This window comes from Octopus sinensis, linkage group LG10, assembly GCF_006345805.1.
Source record: "Octopus sinensis linkage group LG10, ASM634580v1, whole genome shotgun sequence".
NCBI lineage: Eukaryota > Metazoa > Mollusca > Cephalopoda > Octopoda > Octopodidae > Octopus > Octopus sinensis.
This window is the reverse complement of record NC_043006.1, coordinates 28,496,718-28,517,656: the sequence shown is the minus strand read 5'-3', so window position 1 is coordinate 28,517,656 and position 20,939 is coordinate 28,496,718. Positions and strand designations below refer to the sequence as shown.

Genomic DNA, 20,939 nt, shown 5'->3' with positions numbered 1-20,939 from the left:
ACATCAGTGCCTGTTCTGACACTGTTTTTCTACATTTTGCTGACAGGGAGATGAATTGCTGTTATCTCTAGTGGTTGAGTGTCTGTCATTGACAAGACCAAAGAAGGTTGAAATCATATGATCTGGTGGTCTTGGCATTGGAGTTTGCGGGGATTTATTTTCCTGCTAGCAATGTAAACAAGAGTGCATTTTGCACCAAAATCCAATATGAAAGTTTCTCTCATGGTATCTACTGCAGTATAGTTTATTCCAACAGAACATCCTTGTCTAAGTGGGGATAAGTAAGGACACACTGAATTACTGGAGAAGGAATATGAACCACAAGTTCCATAATTTGCAGTCCAACACTCAGTCAACTTACTCAACTGCAATTGTCAAAAAGATGTATGCATAGCCTCACATTATTTACTAGACTTCTCAAAGACAAATTTCTATTAAATAGAGGAAGAAAAGAAACATTTCCAAAAAATGGTATTTCCCTTTATTATTTTTTTCAAAGATAATAAAATCAGCAGAAAATTTTTTGCAAAAGTAAGGAAAAGGGCAAGAGAGAGAAAGAAAACAAACCAAAAACAAGGCAAAACACGTGAATTGTAAGTTTTAAGATAACTCATTTATTTATAGAATCCTATCACAGTCTTTGGCTTGCCAAAATTACTTCTATATACATCAATGGATTCTCTTCTAGAAGCAGTCAGAGTACAAATGGAAAATACAGCAGTAAAAAAAAAAATTGATTAATTAATAAAAATCCTTTAATTAAATATAAATGGGAAATGGGAAATAGGAGGAGGGGGAGACAATTTCAGTGTAAAGGGTGTGATTAAAAAAGAAAAGTAACAATACTGTAAGATAATTCTATCAAAATAAAGAAGAAACAGAGTTTAAGGCATGTCTTCAACACCATCAACAACAACAATAACACCAAAAAGAATATAAAAGTAAAATAAGAAAAGGGTACCACAGCCATGCCTGAAGCTCAATATTTAAAACATATTTTGTTGATGTAATTTCTTTTCTAAGACACCAAACTATGGATTGTCAATCATTTAACAAGCTTCATGGCTTACACACTGAACACTGATGTCTTTTATTCTTCCACTCAGTTACATTTAGTTAGAGACTCCAGTGTCACCACATAGAGTGAGAGTACAATAGTATTTGTGTAAACAAATTATTTATGCCTGCTTCAAAACTTGTGTGTGTGTGCATATGCATGTGTGTGTATGTGTGTGTGCGTGCGTATGCATGTGTGTGCATGTGTGTGTGTGTGTGTGTGTGTGTGCACGCGCATGTATAAATAATATGTATCACTGCTTCATATATTAACTGTAACATTATACTGGTATGAGATTAACAAGTCTAATTTAATTGCCTTCTTCCACTTTATTCTGTCTTACCAGTTGTAGATGAGGTCCAGCAACTGACAGTGACAAGAAAGCCAACAATAACAAGGCTTCAACTAATATTTCTGTTAAGGTTGGAAAACAAAGAAGTTCAGAAGTAAAGAAACTATGGCCCTTCCCCAAGGGCAAAATGAGTTGGAATTTTCTCTATTTTTACAGTCCAAATTATTCTACTTGACTTTATGTATTGGATTTTTACTACATAGTTTTTGTTCCTGTTTAAGGAATTAAAGTTCGAAAGCAAAGTAAAAAAGATTTAACAAGAGATTATTCCCTAAAGGACTGTAAACATATTATCTACGGGACTGAAGTGTGTACAGATCCCTATTTTAGACAGAGGGACAAGGATTATGTGTAGGGGATTTGGTTTAAAATTGCAACTCATTTTACTTCTAAAACAAGAATCTTTGCTGAGAACTAGTATTGGTAAGCAGCACTGACCACAAGCCAAGCTTACAACGAAGCATGTGGGGAATTTCCCCACCATTCTAGAATCGAAAACGTTGTTTACAGGCTTGTAGCAATTGCAAAGAAATGGATACATAGCATGGAAATGGTTGGTTTCCATGGTGACAAGCGAACTCTTCACTAAAAGCTCAGTCTCTCAGAGAAGAACATGGGAGAGCAGCTTGTCTGTTAATGTCAGACTAAGTTGGTCAGACATGACTGGTTTGGGGCTGTTTGTCACTTCTGAACTCATTTGACAAAATACACAGACTTTTGCCTAGACCATTAAATAATGAACAATACAATAACTAAAGGTGAGTAATGTGTTGGTGAGGCTGCACAGATGTTTACATGTAAATATAACCATGTGTATACATGTGTGTGGTTAACTATGACTAAACTTACTATGTAACTTATATAGAAGGCAATATACTATCTGGTGATCATGTCTTGTTAAAGAATGCTAAGCCATTACAGAAGACAATAAACTTCATTGCCATACAATGCTAATAGCCATTGATAAAAAATGCTATACCATTATATTTATGTCAATCTTTATAAGTAGTAGAGGGTGCAATTACTTAAACATAGTTGATTAATAACAACAATAAAGATACATATATATATATAACAGAAATTCCTTGGTGCATTATTTATTTTAAAAAATAAATAAGTATGACTTTTCTGATTATTTTTCTACTTTAATGATCAGATGTTTACAAAGTGTAGTAAACATCTAATCATTAAAGTAGAAAAATTACCAGAAAAATCATTCTTATTCATTTTACAAATATATATATATATATATCACAGAACCAATGCACTAATCTGTAGAATTATTGTTAAGATAGTGTATTTAATGCAGGGAGCATAAAAAAAAACAACTTTATTACAAAATTACTTATGCTGTAAAGATAAGATTGACTCAATGAGTAAAATTACTTTTATAATTTCAGCAAGGGAAACAACTCCAGGCATGTTCCAGTCTAATTAGACTTCCTTAATGAAACACAAATTCACTATTGTTGCTGAAATAATGATGCGAGAACCACTAAGGAGACTGTACATGACTACGTGTTAACAGATAACAATAAAAATGGATCAATTACTGAGGTTCATTTCTATGTCTTCTAGAATGATGGTGTATATATATATATATATCACAATTGTACTGTTAAATTTCATACTTGTACTATTTCTATCATTGGTGTGATATTTGTATTCTATTCGACAACTATGCTGTAGTGCACCTGAGCACTGTATACAATATGCTTATTATTATATTATATCTAAACTAGCAATGTAAACTGAGAGAAATATTAACAGTGTCTTAACAATCACAACAGAAGTTTACATAACCTTGAGAGAGAAGAGAGAGAGCTAAAGCACTAAGCGGCTTAGAATACAATTCATGATTTGTTATAGAAGTAAAATTAATAACTATATCTAGGTATGCCTTGGCAGATAAAACAGGTAAGTGTGCATACATATACACACATAATATATACATATACATTTACACAAACAAACACATACACACATATATAATCAAACCGGGTTAGAGTTCAAATTTGCCTTTAGGTAACTGCAAATAAAAGACTTCCTCACATCACACAGAACAAGTCCTATATTTCTGTACGTGTGTGTTTTGCATTAGGAGAGGGTAAGCAACAACCCTAAATTTATGCAGTAACCAATCTACTGCTGCAAACTTAATTTTTAGCTACATTGCTAACTTATAAAGCACCCAAATTTATTTATTTATTTATTTCAAAAATAATTTAATATGAAATATGAGTTTGAAGCAGAAGAATATTAACAAAATACTTTGCAATTAGCAATGTAATTAAATAAAGAAAACATAACATTAAACTGGTTGCTACATAAATTTAAGGATGCTGTTTATCTATTCCGACAGCAACCAAGAAGAAAGATGACTTTAAGTGGCTGTATCTTATACAAGATGGTGAAGCATGGTATAAACTCTGTTTTCTTTCACACATTATTGCAAGAAGGGGAGGAAAGGATTTGGTAAAATACCAAGTGAAAACGGGTTATGGAATGGGTGCTGACGAGAAATGTGGGCAAATTCAAACCATATATTCCATGTCATACAGAGTTTCCAGAATTGTGCTTACACTCCATGCTTGTGCCTGACAACTGGGAGGGCAGTACTACAAAAAAGAAAAGAAAGTCAATGAAATATTTCAAATGCGTATGTGTGTGATGCATAATATACACACCACATGTGTGTAGAATCAACCTTATATTTATACACATGGTAAACTAGAGATTAGCAAATGAATGAATGAACACATTAGTTTGTGTGTGTCTGTGTGAGGGGGAAGCATCAATAATTGAATCTGTGGAAGGCCTTTAAAAAGATGACGTTTTTAACTAGCAGGAAATATCATTAAATAAACAACGATTTTTATACTTAAATCATTAATTTTGGATTCTAGTTAGGTCAAGAGGAAAGGACTGTGACCTTTACAGCACCTTCAGACAAGTGTGGTAGATGTGGTTGGTTCTTATTGAGCTGTCTGCAGGGGCAACATAGGCAAGGACAGAATCCCAGAGCAATGACATCACTGGCAAGGGGTATTGAGTATTGGAGTTGGTATGAAAGGGGTGGGGCTGAGTTGATGAGAGAGTTGGGTTGGTGGAGGTGGCATGAAACCAGCTAAGGAGCAGAAGCCATTGTACATACGTTGGAAAAGGCTGAAAGGGGACACAGCACATTTGTAGAGGTTGGAATGTGTTGGTGAATGATGTCATGCCAATTATTCAAAGCAAATAATACAAATACACAGTGAAAAAAATAAATGGTAAAAAAAGAAGAAAAGTATATGCTTAAAAAAAATACTTACTGCACCGTTTTCATTTGTCAATTCCGGCAAAGATTTCCATGGAGAACTGAGCAAATGTTGGTAGTGCTTGGTAAGACAGATTTTCACTTCGTTCATTGCTTTCTTCAATGTACCAGGCTCTGTCTTATCAAGGATATTGGCGAAATACAGTTTAGCACGGAAGAAGAAGCCAACAGGCCAAACCCATTCCTGTGAAGAGACATAAGGAATAAATATGAATTTACATATTTTGAATTTGTACATATTCAACAAATGACTTGATCTCTCTTGATTGAGTTAAACCATGCAACATTCATTTTAAACTATTTAACAACACACAGTCACTGTTACATTCAATGTTTGTTTATAATTACACCATGGAATAGTCATTTCAACCCTTTAGAAATCAATCTGCCTGAGGCCACTCCTGGTTCTATTTTCCAAACCCATGTCTTATTGTAATCTAAATTAAAACCTTTTATCAAAATTTCATGTTGATTTATGTTCTGATACCAACTTAATAAGGAAAAAGCTATTTTATTAAAATACTAAATTCATTATTTTCATAATTAATTGAAACAAAGGCAATATATTACAATAGAAATATAGTAACAAAAGGTTAGGGAGATATCAGGGATAGAAGAGGTTTAGGGCTCAACTGTGTCTACATAAATCAAATATCATTATTTTGTGTAAGCTTTGCTTTTGTGACTTTTAAATCTTTCTTTTACAAAACCTCTATTGTTGATGTTATCAAAAATAAAATTACACACACTTGGAGTGGTTAGCATTAGGAAGGGCATCCAGCCATAGAAACCATTCCAAATCAGATTGGAGTCTGGTGCAACCCCTCAGCTTACTAGGGACAATGGATTTTAAATGATGATGCTGATGATACTGACAGCTGAGAAGTTGTAAGTATTGGTTTCAAATTTTGGCACAAGGCCAGTAATTTTGGGGTAGGGGGTAAGTCTACTGGATCAACCCCAGTGCTCAACTGGTATTTATTTTATCGACCCTGAAGGGATGAAAAGCAAAGTCGACCTCGGCAGAATTTGAACTCAGAACATAAGGATGGACAAAATGCCACTAGCATTTCGTCCTGCATGCTAACAATTCTGCCAACTTACCACCTTAGAAGTTGTAAATATTAGGAATAGTTGGTACTTACAGGTCCATTATGATAGTTAAAGCCCTTGGCCACTTTAGTGTCATTTGAATCATTAGTGTTGTCATATACTCCATCATAATTCCAATCACTTTAAAGTAAATAATGGCATTTTTTTTAGATTAAAGAATAAGAAAAAATAAGTGGTTTATTAGTTGGGAAATTACTAGAAACATGTAAATATGTAGGAGGAGACACACACACAACACACACACACACACACACACACATAGATGTCATCAGCATTGTTTAATGTTAGTTTTTCCATGCTGGCATGAGCAGGATGTGTCTGTTCTGCTTTTTCCAGTTCTTTATCAATTTTTTCGTCAAGCAACCAAGGTAAAAACATACAAATTTGTGGTATATATGCACATATGTGTGTGTCAGTGTGCATGCATGTATATGCACCACATACATTACATCTATCATAATCTATAACAAAAACAACTTCACCAACATTTAAAAACTTGGCAAAAATAAGGATAAAGTTTGTAAACTTCATAATTCTAAAAGTTACATTGGCCAAACAAAAACAATACTTTCTTGCTGGTTCAATGTATTTACAGCATGGTGTATAACATATATACAACAGTATGTGACAACAAGAAAGAGTAACTATGTGGTAGTTCAATGTGTAGAAATAGCAGCTAAATTCCCATTGCTAGCACACCCTTGTCTGAAAACAAGGAATGACACATTTTATAACTAAAAACCTACATAGGTTTCATATGGGAAAGAAAGATGGGAGTAGATAAAAATTGAATACTTATAATAATAAATCTGTCTGATCAGGTGGTTGAGCACAACAACAAAGACAAAAATAACAACAACATGAAATGAAACTAAATAGGAAAACATTAGTTGACAACATTTAGGTTTAGCTCCTCCTGTGTTACTCAACACATTCAACAACAATCTTCTTTCACTTGGCTCAGTCAGTTGTTATTCATTCCAGGCAGTGATAACTGTTTCTAGATCATCTTCAAATGTCTGCTTCAAGTGATCTTTGTTCTACTCCTTTTAAGCCTGCCATCAGGTGGTGCCTATGTCATGCCTGTTTTCAAGTGCATATGATCAGCTAGATAGAGAATGTGGCCAGCCAGGCAGAATCGATACTCAGCAGTGGTTCTCAGAATCTCCTTATTTGTGATACAGTCCTGCCAGTTAACCCTCAATTCTTTCTGAGGCACCTTTGATAGAATACATTTAGTTTTATATTCATCCTTACTGTCTCACTAGCATAGATTCAGAACACAACTCTATTGGTTCTCAACAGGGATCCATATGGTCCTGGGGGTTCCACATAAGAGTTTTTTGGCTAAACTTTTATGCACACTAAACTGGTTATACTTCTACAATACACAAAATATTCTAACAATTTTTTATTACAATTTCTAATAATATTTAATTCTAAAAATTTAACACAATTTTTTAAACATTGAATGGCTATGAAGTCTACCCAAGTAAAATAAGAATCAAAGGGGTCCATAGACAAAGGTGGTCAAGAACCCCTGCTCTAGAAGGTTAATCATGGAAGCAATAGAATTATTTTAGCTCGATTTCCAACTAAAATATGAGAGAACATTCAACTAACAAAAACCACTCTCAAAACACATTGTAAAGTGGTTGGTGAATGAGCAGAGACAACATTGAGAAAAATCTTTAGCCTTGTTGAGTACAGGACAATGTCTCTAGTGAAGGCACAATGGAAACATACACTCAGCACATTGTGTAAAGTAGTTGATGACAGAAAGGGTATCTGGTCATAAAAACCAAACCAGAAAGGAAATTTACAAGTAAAATCTGAACCCCAAAACTAATTAGGAGACCTAACTGTCTCAAGTCAGCAAGGAAAGCAGATATAAAATGATGATGATATGTACACACACACATGGAACTGGCTTCTCAACAGCCTAAATTTTCCTAATTTCACTCACAAAGTATTGGGTATATATGCGCATATGTGTGTCAGAGTGCATGCATGCATGTATATGCACCGTATACATTACACCAATCATAATCTATAACAAGACTCTTGTAACGAGTTCTGGATTGAACGTAGAATCATGTGGTTGTAAAGCAAATTTCCTAAGTGTAGAGTCAAGTTTTTATAATAAAAGTTTATACAGATTATACAGTTTAAACTAAGAAACACCAAACCTGACAAAGAAAATAACTCACTTGGTATCCAGAGTTTTCATGCCTAGTGGTCCCAGTAAGATATTTTCTGCAACTGTTAGTGCATACCATGCTTTCTCAGGTGAAAATAAATTAGGAGCCTTGAAGGAAATAAGAAAAGCAAGTGAATAATTTCAACCAGATGTTGACATTAAGATTATAAGTTTAATTTATAAAAATAAACAATAATGCAAAATCCTTATGGTAGTTATCCCTGTTTGACTGGGGACCTACATTGTTCATCCAGTATCTTAATTTGGAAACATCAGTGACTTTATTGAGTCTATGTAATTAAGATAGTGCCCCAATGTTGAATTTAATTCAATTGACACTGAAGTATCAGTCTAATTTGTTTTAACAGATAGCTGAAATAAAGAAAATCTGTTGTATCAATATTGAAGGGATAGGTATGAGGAGCTGTCAATTAAAGCTAATTTGGGCTGAAACATTTACTACAAATTTTTGTGTATGATATCAGCCCCTGATTGATATTTTGTAGAGTATATGGATTGTGATGAATCATATTCCGGCTTGCATGGTATTATGAAACAATTGAGAGACAATCTTTCATGAATAAGAATACATTTCTGTTACAAGTGTTTGGAAAGGTGTGAACTCAGCACTGTAAATGAATAGAATGAATCATAGAGAATTTAGTGTCACTGCTGGGATACAACACACTGCTAATGATGGAATAAGGACCAACAACCCATAGTTTAGAAGGCTGACATCTTAACTCAGTCTGTAGCAGTCTTTGGGAAAAAAATGTGTACAATTGTTCATCAGGTATTTAATAGTAGATGAACAGATGAGAAAACATATTAAAATAATTAAACATCTACTTACCACAACCATAGCAATAGGGTAGTTGGGGCGTAATTGAAAATCACACCAAGGCTGAGAAGCACCCACCGAATCTTTGTAAATGCCCTTGCGGTTAATATATTTGAAGTTTTCCATATCTGGTTTTGGGTTTCTGTGAACCCAGAAGAACTTTTCAAAGTTGTTTCTAATCAGATCAGCCCAGTTGGAGAATGTAATTTCTTTACCTGATAATAGAAATACATCATAATGATAATCACAAAAGTTATTTAAGAGGATAATATAAGAAAGGTGACGGTCGTGTAGAAAATGTGCAGGCTAAAACTATGCACCTTCACTAGTCAGTTAAGGTAAGACAGTGTCACATGACAACTTGCTGGGGCTGCCTGCTGGAGCCTAACAGCAGGTATTTAAAGGGAAAAATTTGACAAGTCAGTCAGTCACTGGCTGACACTCACTGACGATACATTGAAGAGGCCAGGGAACAGAAGAAAGAAGACATGCACCCAACACCAGAGCTGAAGACACCTTCGAAAGGGGGGGGGGGACGCCACGTCAAAACGGTAGAGGAGTAGGGGCCGAAGCTGGACGTGGTTCCTCCAGATGATGTCTCGAGCTAACTGGATCCTATAAAGGAGCTGTTGTGGTAGCAGACCACGAAACACAGTTGTAATTCCTCCCAATCTCACACTCACATTCACATAGAATTTAGATGGTAAACAACTGGTACAAGTGTTTTATTATATCCTGTTCAAACATGATTTTGAATTCAAAGTATTCTATTAGGTTTAAATAAAATAAATGCTGTTATTATACAAGAGGTTAAACCTTTACCTGTCCCGTGTTTCATACGTGACACACAGGACATATTTTCCTGATGTCAATGCATCATATATGAATCAATTCCCAATTGTTCTCAATCACCAGAGTAACTGAGGTCTTACAAAAGGAAAACTTTATATTACTCAGAACGTTTAAAACAAGGGCTAACTAAAAATCTGAAAACTGCAAGACACCTGTTCTTATCAATGTATCTAATGTAAAACTGATAGGGTATTCAATTCAAAGATTATAGAAAATAATGATGACAAAATCATGGAAGTTAATCTCAAATCAAACAAATTTATTTTTTCTGTGTGAAACTGAGGGGGAAATTTTAAACCTAAAGCATTGTTGAATTAATATCATCGTTTCATGTCCGTATTCCATGCTAGAATGGGTTAGGTGGTTCAACAAGATCTAACAAACCAAAGGGCTGTGTTGGGCTCCAATGTTTGCTTTGGATACCCTTCCTAATGCCAACCACTTTACAGAGTGTACGATGTATTATTCTTGTGGTCCCCACACTAATGAAGTTATCAAGTAACTCACAAGACAAGATTCCATCAAAGATTTGGGATGCAGTATCAAGGAAGATTGCTTTGTGCCAGGTGTTGAGAGAGATAGGGACAGGTGTCTTACTGCAATAACATTATATAAAAGCATTTTCCCCTCACTAAAATACTTGCAATGAATACTAACAGTTACCTTGGTGTAAGTAGCTTCCTAGTTAGGTATGCAACCATAAAACTGTAACAGTGGAAGAGAAACCACAAGTTGTAGCATTCATGATTTTCTTTAAAAAAAATTACTTTTTCACAAAAGAAACTTACCATCTCGTTTTTTAACACTGGAGTAGCGATAATGTCCATCATTATGCATTTGATTTAACCATGTTATAGCTGAATAACAGAGAGCTACCAGCTCCACAGCAGAACCATCCCTAAAAACGAATTAAGATTAATTACCACAGTGTATACAGGAAAATTCTTCAATATAGATAAATAAAAATCCCATTTCAAAATAACATTAAAATGTATGTATGTATGTATGTGTGTATGTGTGTATGTGTGTGTGTGTGTGTGTGTGTGTGTGTGTGTATGTGTGTATGTATGTATGTAAGTAAGTAAGTAAGTATAAACCCTCCAAAATTTAAAAGTAGCATGCACGCACCTTGGTGTTGCTGGTCGGCCACGTGTTCCAGCGTTCTCAGAACTTCCCATCATATCCATCCATGTACCACAGTTGTGTATGTTACCTCCGTAAACGAAACCAGTCTTCCAGTCAATTCCAATACTGTTGTTGAAACCTTTAAAACAAAAGAAGATATAAGACATTTTATGTAAATTATGACATTATCAAAAACTTCACATATTTTCCTGGATATCATCACAACTACTACTACTACTACTACCAGCACCACTACCACCACCACCACCACCACCACTACCACCACCACTGCCACCACTACTGCTGCTACTATTACTGCTGCTGCTGCCATCACCACTGCCACCACCACCACTGCAGCTGCTGCCACCACAACCACCACCACCACCACACCACCACCACCACTGCCACCACTACTGCTGCTACTATTACTGCTGCTGCTGCCATCACCACTGCCACCACCACCACTGCAGCTGCTGCCACCACAACCACCACCACCACCACCACCACCAGTGGTTCAAATTCTGAGGTTGACTTTGCCTTCATCCTTTTGGGGTTGATGGAATAACTACAAGCTGAGCACTGGAGTTGATATCAACTTGCTCCCATCTCCTAAGACTGCTGACCTTGTGCCAAAATTGGTAGAATGGCTAAAAAGTCAGAAAAATACTTTTTGGTATTTCTTTTGACATTTTTTGTTCTGAGCATTCTTGGAGTTCAAATACTGCCAAGGTTGATTTTGCCTTTCATCCCTCTGGGGTCAATAAATTAAGTACCAGTCAAGTACTGGATTTGATAGTATTGGCTATTGTGCCAAAACTTGAAACCATTATTATGAGTAGTATTAAGTCTTGCAGTAATTGTTGTGGAGTTTGTCTCTTATATTAAACATCTTAAAGTTTAAGTCTCAATCATATGAAACATTGTGGCCTGTAAAATGATTTACTTTTCTTCTTTTAAATACATATATCTATATGGAGAGATTAACAGACAGAGTAACTGAGTTGAAATCCAACACAAATATTTCATTATTTCATGATATCTCTGTCTAGAACGTTTACTGTATTTTCCGGTGTATAAGCCACACCCATGTATAAACTGCACCCTTAATTTTTAGTCCCCAGTGGGAGAAAAACGTGGGGTAAACCAGGAAATAACTGGTGCTAATGAATAGGGATAAATATAGTCTTCATTTTCATGATTTCATACTTAACAAACATTTGTGACTGCAATCATTGATATTCGTAATTATTAATGGAAGAAGATAAAGTCTGGGTTTTAAATGCAAGAGATAATAAGAGAATGTTTTTTTATTATGTGTATTTATATGATTTATTCATATTGTGATCTTTATATTCTTTCTTGAAAATGTGTGGTCCTATAAAGGACTGACACTATTGGGTAGAGACTTCACTCAAAAGCCTAAGAACTCTTCGTCATCAGATGACTCATTGAAGACCTCGTAGAGTTGACCATCTGCATATGCCAATTCATCCTCATCAGAAGAGTCAGGAGAGATGGCATTGTCTTCCCATAAGATGTCATCTTCTGTGTCGTCTAGCATGTTGGACATGTAGCACTTTGGGAAGGCCTGCTTGATGATGTCTTCTGGAATCTCCTCCCAGACCTTCAGGATCCACTTGCAGATTGTCCCCAAGTCAACTTTCTTCATGCGCCTGGTCTTTACCATCTCCTTCAGTGCATTGGTCATCCAATCCTCCCAGCTGTGCTTGAGGTGGTCCTTAAATGGTTTGTTGATTGCAACATCAAAGGGTTGAAGAAGGGATGTCATTCCTCCAGGGATCATTGCCACGTTGATGTTCAGATGACATGTCTCCACCTTGGTTTCTTCAGACTTGTGGCATCTGAATGCGTCCAGAACCAGGAGACTCTTTCTCTGATGCAGTCCACTGATGTACCGCCCCCATACTACCCAATGTTTGAATATGAAATAGGTAGAATATTTTGGCTGGGTATGGTCGGATTAAATTCTAAAGGATTAATATAGATAAATAATCTTGACCTTTTCCACATGCTTATGGTATCTTACCTTCATCTGACATGTGCATGTCAATTTTATGACCAGCATTTCGTTCTCGGAATTTCAGACCTTGAGCATGAACACTAAGACCTTCTTGGATAACTTTACTCAGAAGTTGAATCTAAAAGGAAACATTTAAGAATAATAAATGTTAGTTATTAATATGCATATCTGATAATTCATTATATTGAATCATTAACCATATAACATTAGCAGCTGAGAAAGTAATTTATGTACATACTTTCAAATTTCTCGACTGCTAATTTATCATTGTTACTTTAACATTCCCTTTTCAAAGCTTGTATGAGTCAAACAGTCTATGCAGGGGCATTTTCTATGTCCAGATGTTTTTTCCATCACCTATCCCTCACCTGTTTCCAAGCAAGGTAATATTTCCTCATTGCCAGGCAGGTTTTCACAGAATATTGGTTTCAAGTTTTAACACAAGGCCAGCAATTTCAGGGGAGGAGTTAGTCAATTACATCAACCCCAGTACTCAGCTGGTACTTAAGTTATCAACCCCGAAAGGATGAAAGGTACACTTGACCTTATTGGAATTTGATCTCAGAACATAAAGATGGATGAAATGCAGCTAAGAATTTGACTTGCCATGCTAACGATTCTGCCAGCTTGCCACCTTTTTCACAGAATATTGGAAAGGAATGACACTGCTTGTATGACAGTTACATTCATTTACAATTATTATGTGATGTCAAGATAAGGAGACACATATATACACACACTCACACATGCATGCCACACATACATAAATACATGCATATCATCTCTAACATCATCGTCATCATCATTTTTTTACATGCCTGCATGAATTAGATGGAAACTACACAGGTGGACTTTTTTAAGGTTGGATGCCCTTCCTATCACCAACCTTTATCTGTTTCTAATTAAGGAAATATTTACCTATGGCCAGATATTCATTTACAACAATCACACAGCATCAAGACAAAGGAGACACAAACATTCACACATATGTAGTGACCCGTGGCGGCTATGACAGGAAGCAAAATGGAAAAGGGATTTAACAAGAGTAATCTCCCTTGAGCTTCTAGAACATTCGAGACTTTTCTGGAAGCTTCCGGTTTATGTGGAAGTTAGGGACTTCTGGTCCATCCCTTATAAAAAGGAAAGAAGTTCTAAATTTGCACCACTTTGTGTCTGTCTGGCCTTAGGCTGGCATCGAGTCAAGCCGCCGTACCTTATGCCTGCTCATGCTCACCTTATTTACTTGGAAACATGTGACTGCAAACAGAACATATTCATGTAATATTATAAGCTTTCCTTCACTTAACCTTGTATGTTAACGCATTACCTCCAGTAATAAATATGTTATAATTTATTACAAGCGTCTCCTGAATTTCTATTTTCTTGTTGTTGCGAACAAGATGGTGACCCCTCTTTCTCTCATACTGACTAAATTATACTTTATCTGCCAACATTACCACCAAAAATGGATAACCCTGACATCACTATACATACCTACATCTAGGTGTGTATGTGTGTGTGTGTATATATATATATATATATATATATATATATATATATATATTTCTTTCAGCTTTTGTCTACAAAATCCACTCACAAGGGTTTGGTTAACCCACATCTATGGTAGAAGACACTTGCCCAAGGTGCCACGTAGTGGTACTGAACTAGAAGCTATGTGGTTGGGAAGCTATACATATGTGTGTATGTGTGTAAGTATATATATAGGGCAGAGGAACTCTTGAGAGTCAACGGCCATCCAATAAATGAGTATTTTTTTTTTCTTAAGGCTTAAGGCTGTATCATGCACGAGAACATAGAAATAATCGGACTGAATGCATGATCATGCGGTTAAACCATTGGGAGTGAAGGACTCCTAACCTTTGTTAGGGCATCCTTCTAAGAGAAGGTAACTCAGGTAACTGGGATAACTCCGACATAAAACCTGCGGCTCAGTGGTTACCGATGATGTTGACTTGTTCTTCTTTTCGGATTATGGCTGCTGTTGTTTAGTGAGTAGGATTGACTCAGTGCACAGCCTTTCCTCACTTTAAAAAAAATCTTCTTGCACAGGCATTGCACGATAACAACATTGTTCCTGATTGTTGATAGTGCTGTGAGTCTCAACTGAATGGCTGGCTGTAGCCTTAAAAAGCAAATAAAAGTCCCATTTGATCACAGCACTAATAACAGTTAAGTTTCGTGCAATGGCCATACTCGATAATGGGCAGCCATCATATATATATATATATATAATATATATATATATATAGTTATTAGTTAGAGGTCGTTAATCTGACCCAAATACTTTATAAGCTCTCTGTATGTACACCAAGCTAACAATATTGTATAGATTAGTAAAGAACTCCGCATAGTCTTGTGGCAGGGCCTGAGGTTATAGTTCCTCACCATTGTATATTGTAAATCTATGATTATGTTCCAGTTAGTTATACAGGTTTTTAGACAGAGTGTCTTGTGTGTGTGTATATATATATATATATATATATATATATATATATATATCACCGTCACCGACCAGGCTATCAGATGTTGCTACACATCACTGGTCACAATGTGCTTCGCATTGTTTTAGCCTTCAAATGACCCCACCCCGCTGGCTAAGTGAACAGGCCAACAGAAGAAAGAGTGAGAGAAAGTTGTGGCGAAAGAGTACTGCAGGGATCGCCACCACCCATTGCCGGAGCCTCGTGGAGCTTTAGGTGTTTTCGCTCAATAAACATTCACAACACCCGGTCTGGGAATCAAAACTGCGATCCTACGACCGCAAGTCCACTGCCCTAACCACTGGGACATTGTGCCTCCACACACACACACACACACATATATATATATTATATATATATATATATATATATATATGTATATATATATATTATGTGTATGTGTGTGAGTGCATGTGTGTATAAATATGTATATGTCTGTGTGTACCTTTGTCTTGACATCATATAATGGTTGTAAACAAGCACCACCATCATACAAGTGGTGTTGTCCATTTCCAGTCTACCATGAAAATCATGTCCAGCCAAGAGGAAACATTACCTTACTTGGGAACAAGTGAAGGTTGTTGACAGGAGGGGTATCTGCCTCAGCATATTCTATCTGATCCATACAAGCATGGAAAAATGTGTGTATGTGTGGAGAGAGAGAGAGAGAGAGAGGGGGAGAGAGAGGAGAGGGAGAGAGAGAGGAGAGAGAGAGAGGCTTAAATTAGGTAACAGGCCTGTTTGACAAGACCACCTAGTGTATGGGCACCTTTAGCTGAGCCCATTTTATTGTTAGCATTTGAATTAAAATCCAAGATTCCTTTCCCACCCATGTTATTTTCCATGGATATTGACCAAAAAAATACTCAGGCTGAATGTAAGCTGCATTAATTACAATAATGTAGGAGGGCCTTCAAAGTTTATGAAGCTCTTCAATAACAGTAGTTTAGGTTGGTCTTGAAAGTCTAAGATCTTCAATTTCAACAGTCTAGTTCGGTGGGTGGGTGTGGGGGGCTTCAGAGTCATGGACATTGCTTTTCTCCTTGATTAGCTTATATAAAAACATATCAAATGAAATTCATACTGGGAATATATTTAGTTTGTTATTTAGATGGATGTCTAGGAGGTCTGTTAAGACCAGAATTAAATCAACTGGTTTCAAGGATGGAACGTTAAAACCAGGATCAAATTAACTAATGTCTTGGATAGATGGGCTTATTTACACCAGTATCAAATCAACTGTTGTTTTAGGAAGGATTGTTAAATCCAGGATCAAATTAACTGAGGTGTAGATGGGATGTTTATTAAAACTAGGATTAAGTCAACTAGTACTCTTCAGAGATTTTGCCAACAGATGGTAATTTAGAATTTAAGCAGAAGAATATTTGAAATTAAATCAAATCTGAGAAAATACCTCTGGTTTTTTAATCTTGGCTTCAGAATCATCAGTAGGGTAGAGACGAGCCACTTTATCTTTCAGCAGACTAGTGCCATTGGGAGCAAGTTTGCAATAGTCTTGAATACACTGTAGCCACCACCAGTAGGCATCACGGCAGTTGTACCGTGCACCTTCTCCTTCTAACAAAAGGTTAGGAATAAGACCATGCCGCAAACAGCCACCATAGGCCAAGATCATGTATCTACAAATACAATATATATAATTACATAAACATACACGTATGATTAACTAATTAATTAATTGAAATATTTCAGAACAGTAAATATATTTACCGAGCATCTTTGAATCTCCCTGTGAGCAGAAGATTTCCTCTGATAGCAATAAATGTATCTCTTCCCCAGTTTCTGGCAAATCCACTTGCAAAGTGAGGAAGCCCTACGAAATACAAGAAACAATTTTTTCTCAGTGAAATAAGCAAAACAGAAAAAAAAAAACCATGAAATTAAAAAGAAAATTGAGAAAAATATAAGCAGTAAAAGACTCTAACCTGCACACAAGCTCAAACAATCCTGATGTTTTCTGCCCTTATCATCAATGTACAATACATTGGGACGTGGGGCTTCTAGGTCATCAGCTAGAGGTGGAAGTTCAGCATTTTTAACAAAGCCACAAAACTGTATACAACACAATGAAAGTGCTTGTACAAATGACGAGCCGTGCTGAATAAAGCTAAAAAGTTGTAAAAAAATAAAAAATAGATTGATAGATCAATAAATAAATGAAAATAAAAATTTAAAAAATAGGAAAATCCAAAATGTAAAAACTGAACAAAATAAAGAATTCTGATTGTAGATTTTGGTTCAACAATTATAGGACTCACATCTCAGTTTATGATCTTAGCTAATTTTACAAACTTCATTAACTGATTTTTTCTCCTGGCATATGCACAGGCATGGCTGTGTGGTTAAGAAGCTCACTTCATTGGCTCAGCAAGAGTAGGTGCAAGGGGTCTGATTGCAATCCCTAAAATTTGGGAGGGAGGCACAAGGAAAATGCTTTGAACATCTTCCTAAAAAACTTCACCAAAACAGATGAGTGTAGAATTTTTGGACTGATTCTGACACATTACTTTTCCGCTATTGGATTTAACTGATTTGATTGATGCGTGAATATAATAATGGTTTCAAATTTTGGCACAAGGTTAGCAATTTCAGGGAGGGGCTAAGTTGATTACATTAACCCAGTCCTCAACTGGTACTTATTTTATCAACTCCAAAAGGGATGAAAGGCAAAATCAATCTTAGTGGAATTTGAACTCAGAACATGCAGACAAAATGTCGCTAAGCATTTTGACCAGAGTGCTAACAATTCTGCCAGCTCGCTGCCTTAGATGTATAAATACTACTACTACTACTACTACTACTACAACAACAACAACAATCCTTTCTACTAAAGGCACAAAGCCTGAATTTTGGGGGAGGGGACTAGTCAATTACATTGACCCCAGTGTTTCACTAGTTGACCTTCATGGAATTTGAACTCAGAATGCAAAGATGGATGAAATGTCACTAAGCATTTTGTTTGGCGTGCTAACAATTCTGCCAGCTCACCACCTTAATAATAATGATGATGATGATGATGATGATGATGATTAATAAAGTATTATTACACCCACATTTGTTTTGATATTAAGATTGAAAGAAAATTTGAACCTGGGGTTGTACCACCTAAGCAAATTTCATTCCTCCACTTAGGGTGCACTTTGCAACTAAGTGATTTTGGATTCATTCCACTGCATGGCATCTTGGTGAGGGTCTCCTACTATAGCCCTAGATCAACCAATGCATACCTTGTGAAGGAATCTGGTAGATGGAAACTGTGTGGAAGCCTGCTGTACACACACATACATACACACACACACTCAAGCAAATATATGTGTATATATATATATATATACACACACACATATGTATGTATTAGTGGCATGCAGTGACTTTTGAGAGGCAGATGAAAAGTTTATAGGCTGACCAAAATGCTTTCATGGAATGTAACCAAATGCGGTTTATTTTTCAACATAGTCCCCACTTACGCTCCACACCACCTACTCCATTGGTGTTGCAGTGCTTGGATCTCATTGCTGCAGATACTTTCATCCTGCTGGTCAAAAGGTCATCACCTGCAGATATGACATCATCATGACTGCAATACAGGTTCCCAGCCAAGTGTTTTTCATGTTGGAGAACAGATGATAGTCAGATGAGGATAAATTAGGAGAATAAGAAGGGTGCTCAACCAATTCAAAGCTACAGCCATGCACAGCAGCCATTGAAACCAAGGACGTGTACTGGAGCATTGTCCAGTTTTTCTGGACAATTGTTAACTGTCTCAGCAAGTTGTACACTCCATTGATGATGTGGCCCTTTTGAAGATAATCAATTAGCGCAAAGCATTTTGACACCAAATAACTGATGCCATCACCTTTCCTGCAGATGAAAGGACCTTGGTTTTTTTTTGAGCAGATGAGGAGGGATGTTTCCATTGCATGGATTGTCTCTATATTTTTGACATAAAGTGATGAACCTCACACCTCATCATAGGTTAAGAAACATTCAAGGAGACTAACTGGATCTGCTTTAAACAATGTCAGATTTTCCTATCATGTGATCAACCTGGTGCACTTTTGATTAGGTGTCAGAAAACATAGCACCCATCAAGCATAAACCGTTGTCACACCAAGTTGTGCAGACTATTCTCAACTCTCTCACAGGTTATGCTAATAACATTGGATGTTTGATTTATAGTCAATCACCTAATATTCATCGACGTGTGGTGAATACGACCAATGTTTTCCTCAGTGGTGGCAGTTGTAGGATGTCCAAATATTAGGTCATCTTCAAGACTCTCCCTCCCCCTCCTAAATTTAGCTGCCCACTTTTGCATTGTTGATAAAGCAGGAACGTTATCCTGTAATGTATCAACTATGTCAGCGTGAATGACCTTGTGGGCTAATGCCTTTTCCTGAAGGTACATAACAATACCACAATGTCACATTTTATCTATTTTTGAGAGAAGTTACTTTTGAAGTCTTCTTTGAACTGTCAGATGTCAGTTTACTTGAAAGGAAACAATGCAGTAATTAATATGTAGAGTGGAAATAAATGCATGTAAGATTTCTGGCATCCCTCCTTCATAGCCATCCTATGAACTTTTCAGCCCACACTCATACATATTGGCTGAGCTGATTCAATTTTTAAATTGTTTAATTAAGAGAACGAAATTAGTTTCACAACATGGTCATGGGGGTCGCTGTTTTAATGCATTTAAAGTTTAAAAAAGATGTACAAAAAATTATTATTTACACACCTCACTTATAAATTAATTCACTTCTTCAATCTTTCAGGGTGAATGCGTTTATTACATTCTCTTAGAAATTTTCTGTTTTAATCAGTTGTTGGAGTAAATCTTTTTCAATTGACATAAGAGCCAACCCTGAAAGTCTTTTCTCTCCTGTTGTATTTCTTTGGTAAACTTTGATTCTCTTCAATGCAGAAAAGGGCCACTCTACAGAGGCAGTTGTAGATGGAATTGTCAAAGTATGGTTGCAAAGATTGAAGAGTTCTGGCATAACTTCAATCAGATCACATATGTAAACGTAATGCATTAAATTACTCACACTTTGCTTTTAAAATCTTGCATAGAATACATAACATTTAGTTCCCTCTGTAATCATATTATATCAAAATAACTACCATAAGTGGTTTTTAAAAAATTTAAAGCATCCGCTGGAAATTTTTTGTAATATTCTTCAATTTTACTGAAGTTGAAAAGTTTTATGAATTCAAGCTCTTCTAAAGATAAGTATCGCATTTTTAGTTGATCAACCATTGTGTCAATAATTTTGTTATAGAGCATTCAATAATATAGTTAAAGATCAATAGATTTATTCCTAGATCTATTAATTTCAATTGTTGCATCAATTCCATATTTTCCCCCTAACATCATAAAATATTGAAAAATCATCGAGTTTATTTTTGAGTATTTTTATCTATTTGTTCTTTGCAATACATTATGTCATGGCTTTTAGTTTGAAGGATGTTAAATAAGACATCAGTGAAAGAAAATATGTCACTAAATACTTC

General features: G+C 35.9%; 1 protein-coding gene across 6 annotated transcripts in view; it reads right to left on the bottom strand.

The window, feature by feature from the left end:
• Nucleotides 1–594: 594 nt before the first annotated feature.
• LOC115216320 (glycogen debranching enzyme) overlaps nucleotides 595–20,939 on the bottom strand; it is a 108,679-nt gene continuing 88,334 nt past the window's right edge. For all 6 annotated transcript variants that reach the window (XM_036506457.1, XM_036506458.1, XM_036506459.1 and 3 more), the window contains 11 exons: nucleotides 17,348–17,529; nucleotides 17,133–17,235; nucleotides 16,816–17,041; nucleotides 12,907–13,018; nucleotides 10,863–10,998; nucleotides 10,523–10,632; nucleotides 8,895–9,097; nucleotides 8,052–8,149; nucleotides 5,874–5,961; nucleotides 4,724–4,912; nucleotides 595–4,027 (listed from right to left, as the gene is read on the bottom strand). In XM_036506457.1, the coding sequence (XP_036362350.1) occupies nucleotides 3,944–4,027; nucleotides 4,724–4,912; nucleotides 5,874–5,961; nucleotides 8,052–8,149; nucleotides 8,895–9,097; nucleotides 10,523–10,632; nucleotides 10,863–10,998; nucleotides 12,907–13,018; nucleotides 16,816–17,041; nucleotides 17,133–17,235; nucleotides 17,348–17,529 (1,531 nt within the window). In that variant the 3' untranslated portion in view covers nucleotides 595–3,943. The remainder of the gene's footprint in view (nucleotides 4,028–4,723; nucleotides 4,913–5,873; nucleotides 5,962–8,051; nucleotides 8,150–8,894; nucleotides 9,098–10,522; nucleotides 10,633–10,862; nucleotides 10,999–12,906; nucleotides 13,019–16,815; nucleotides 17,042–17,132; nucleotides 17,236–17,347; nucleotides 17,530–20,939) is intronic.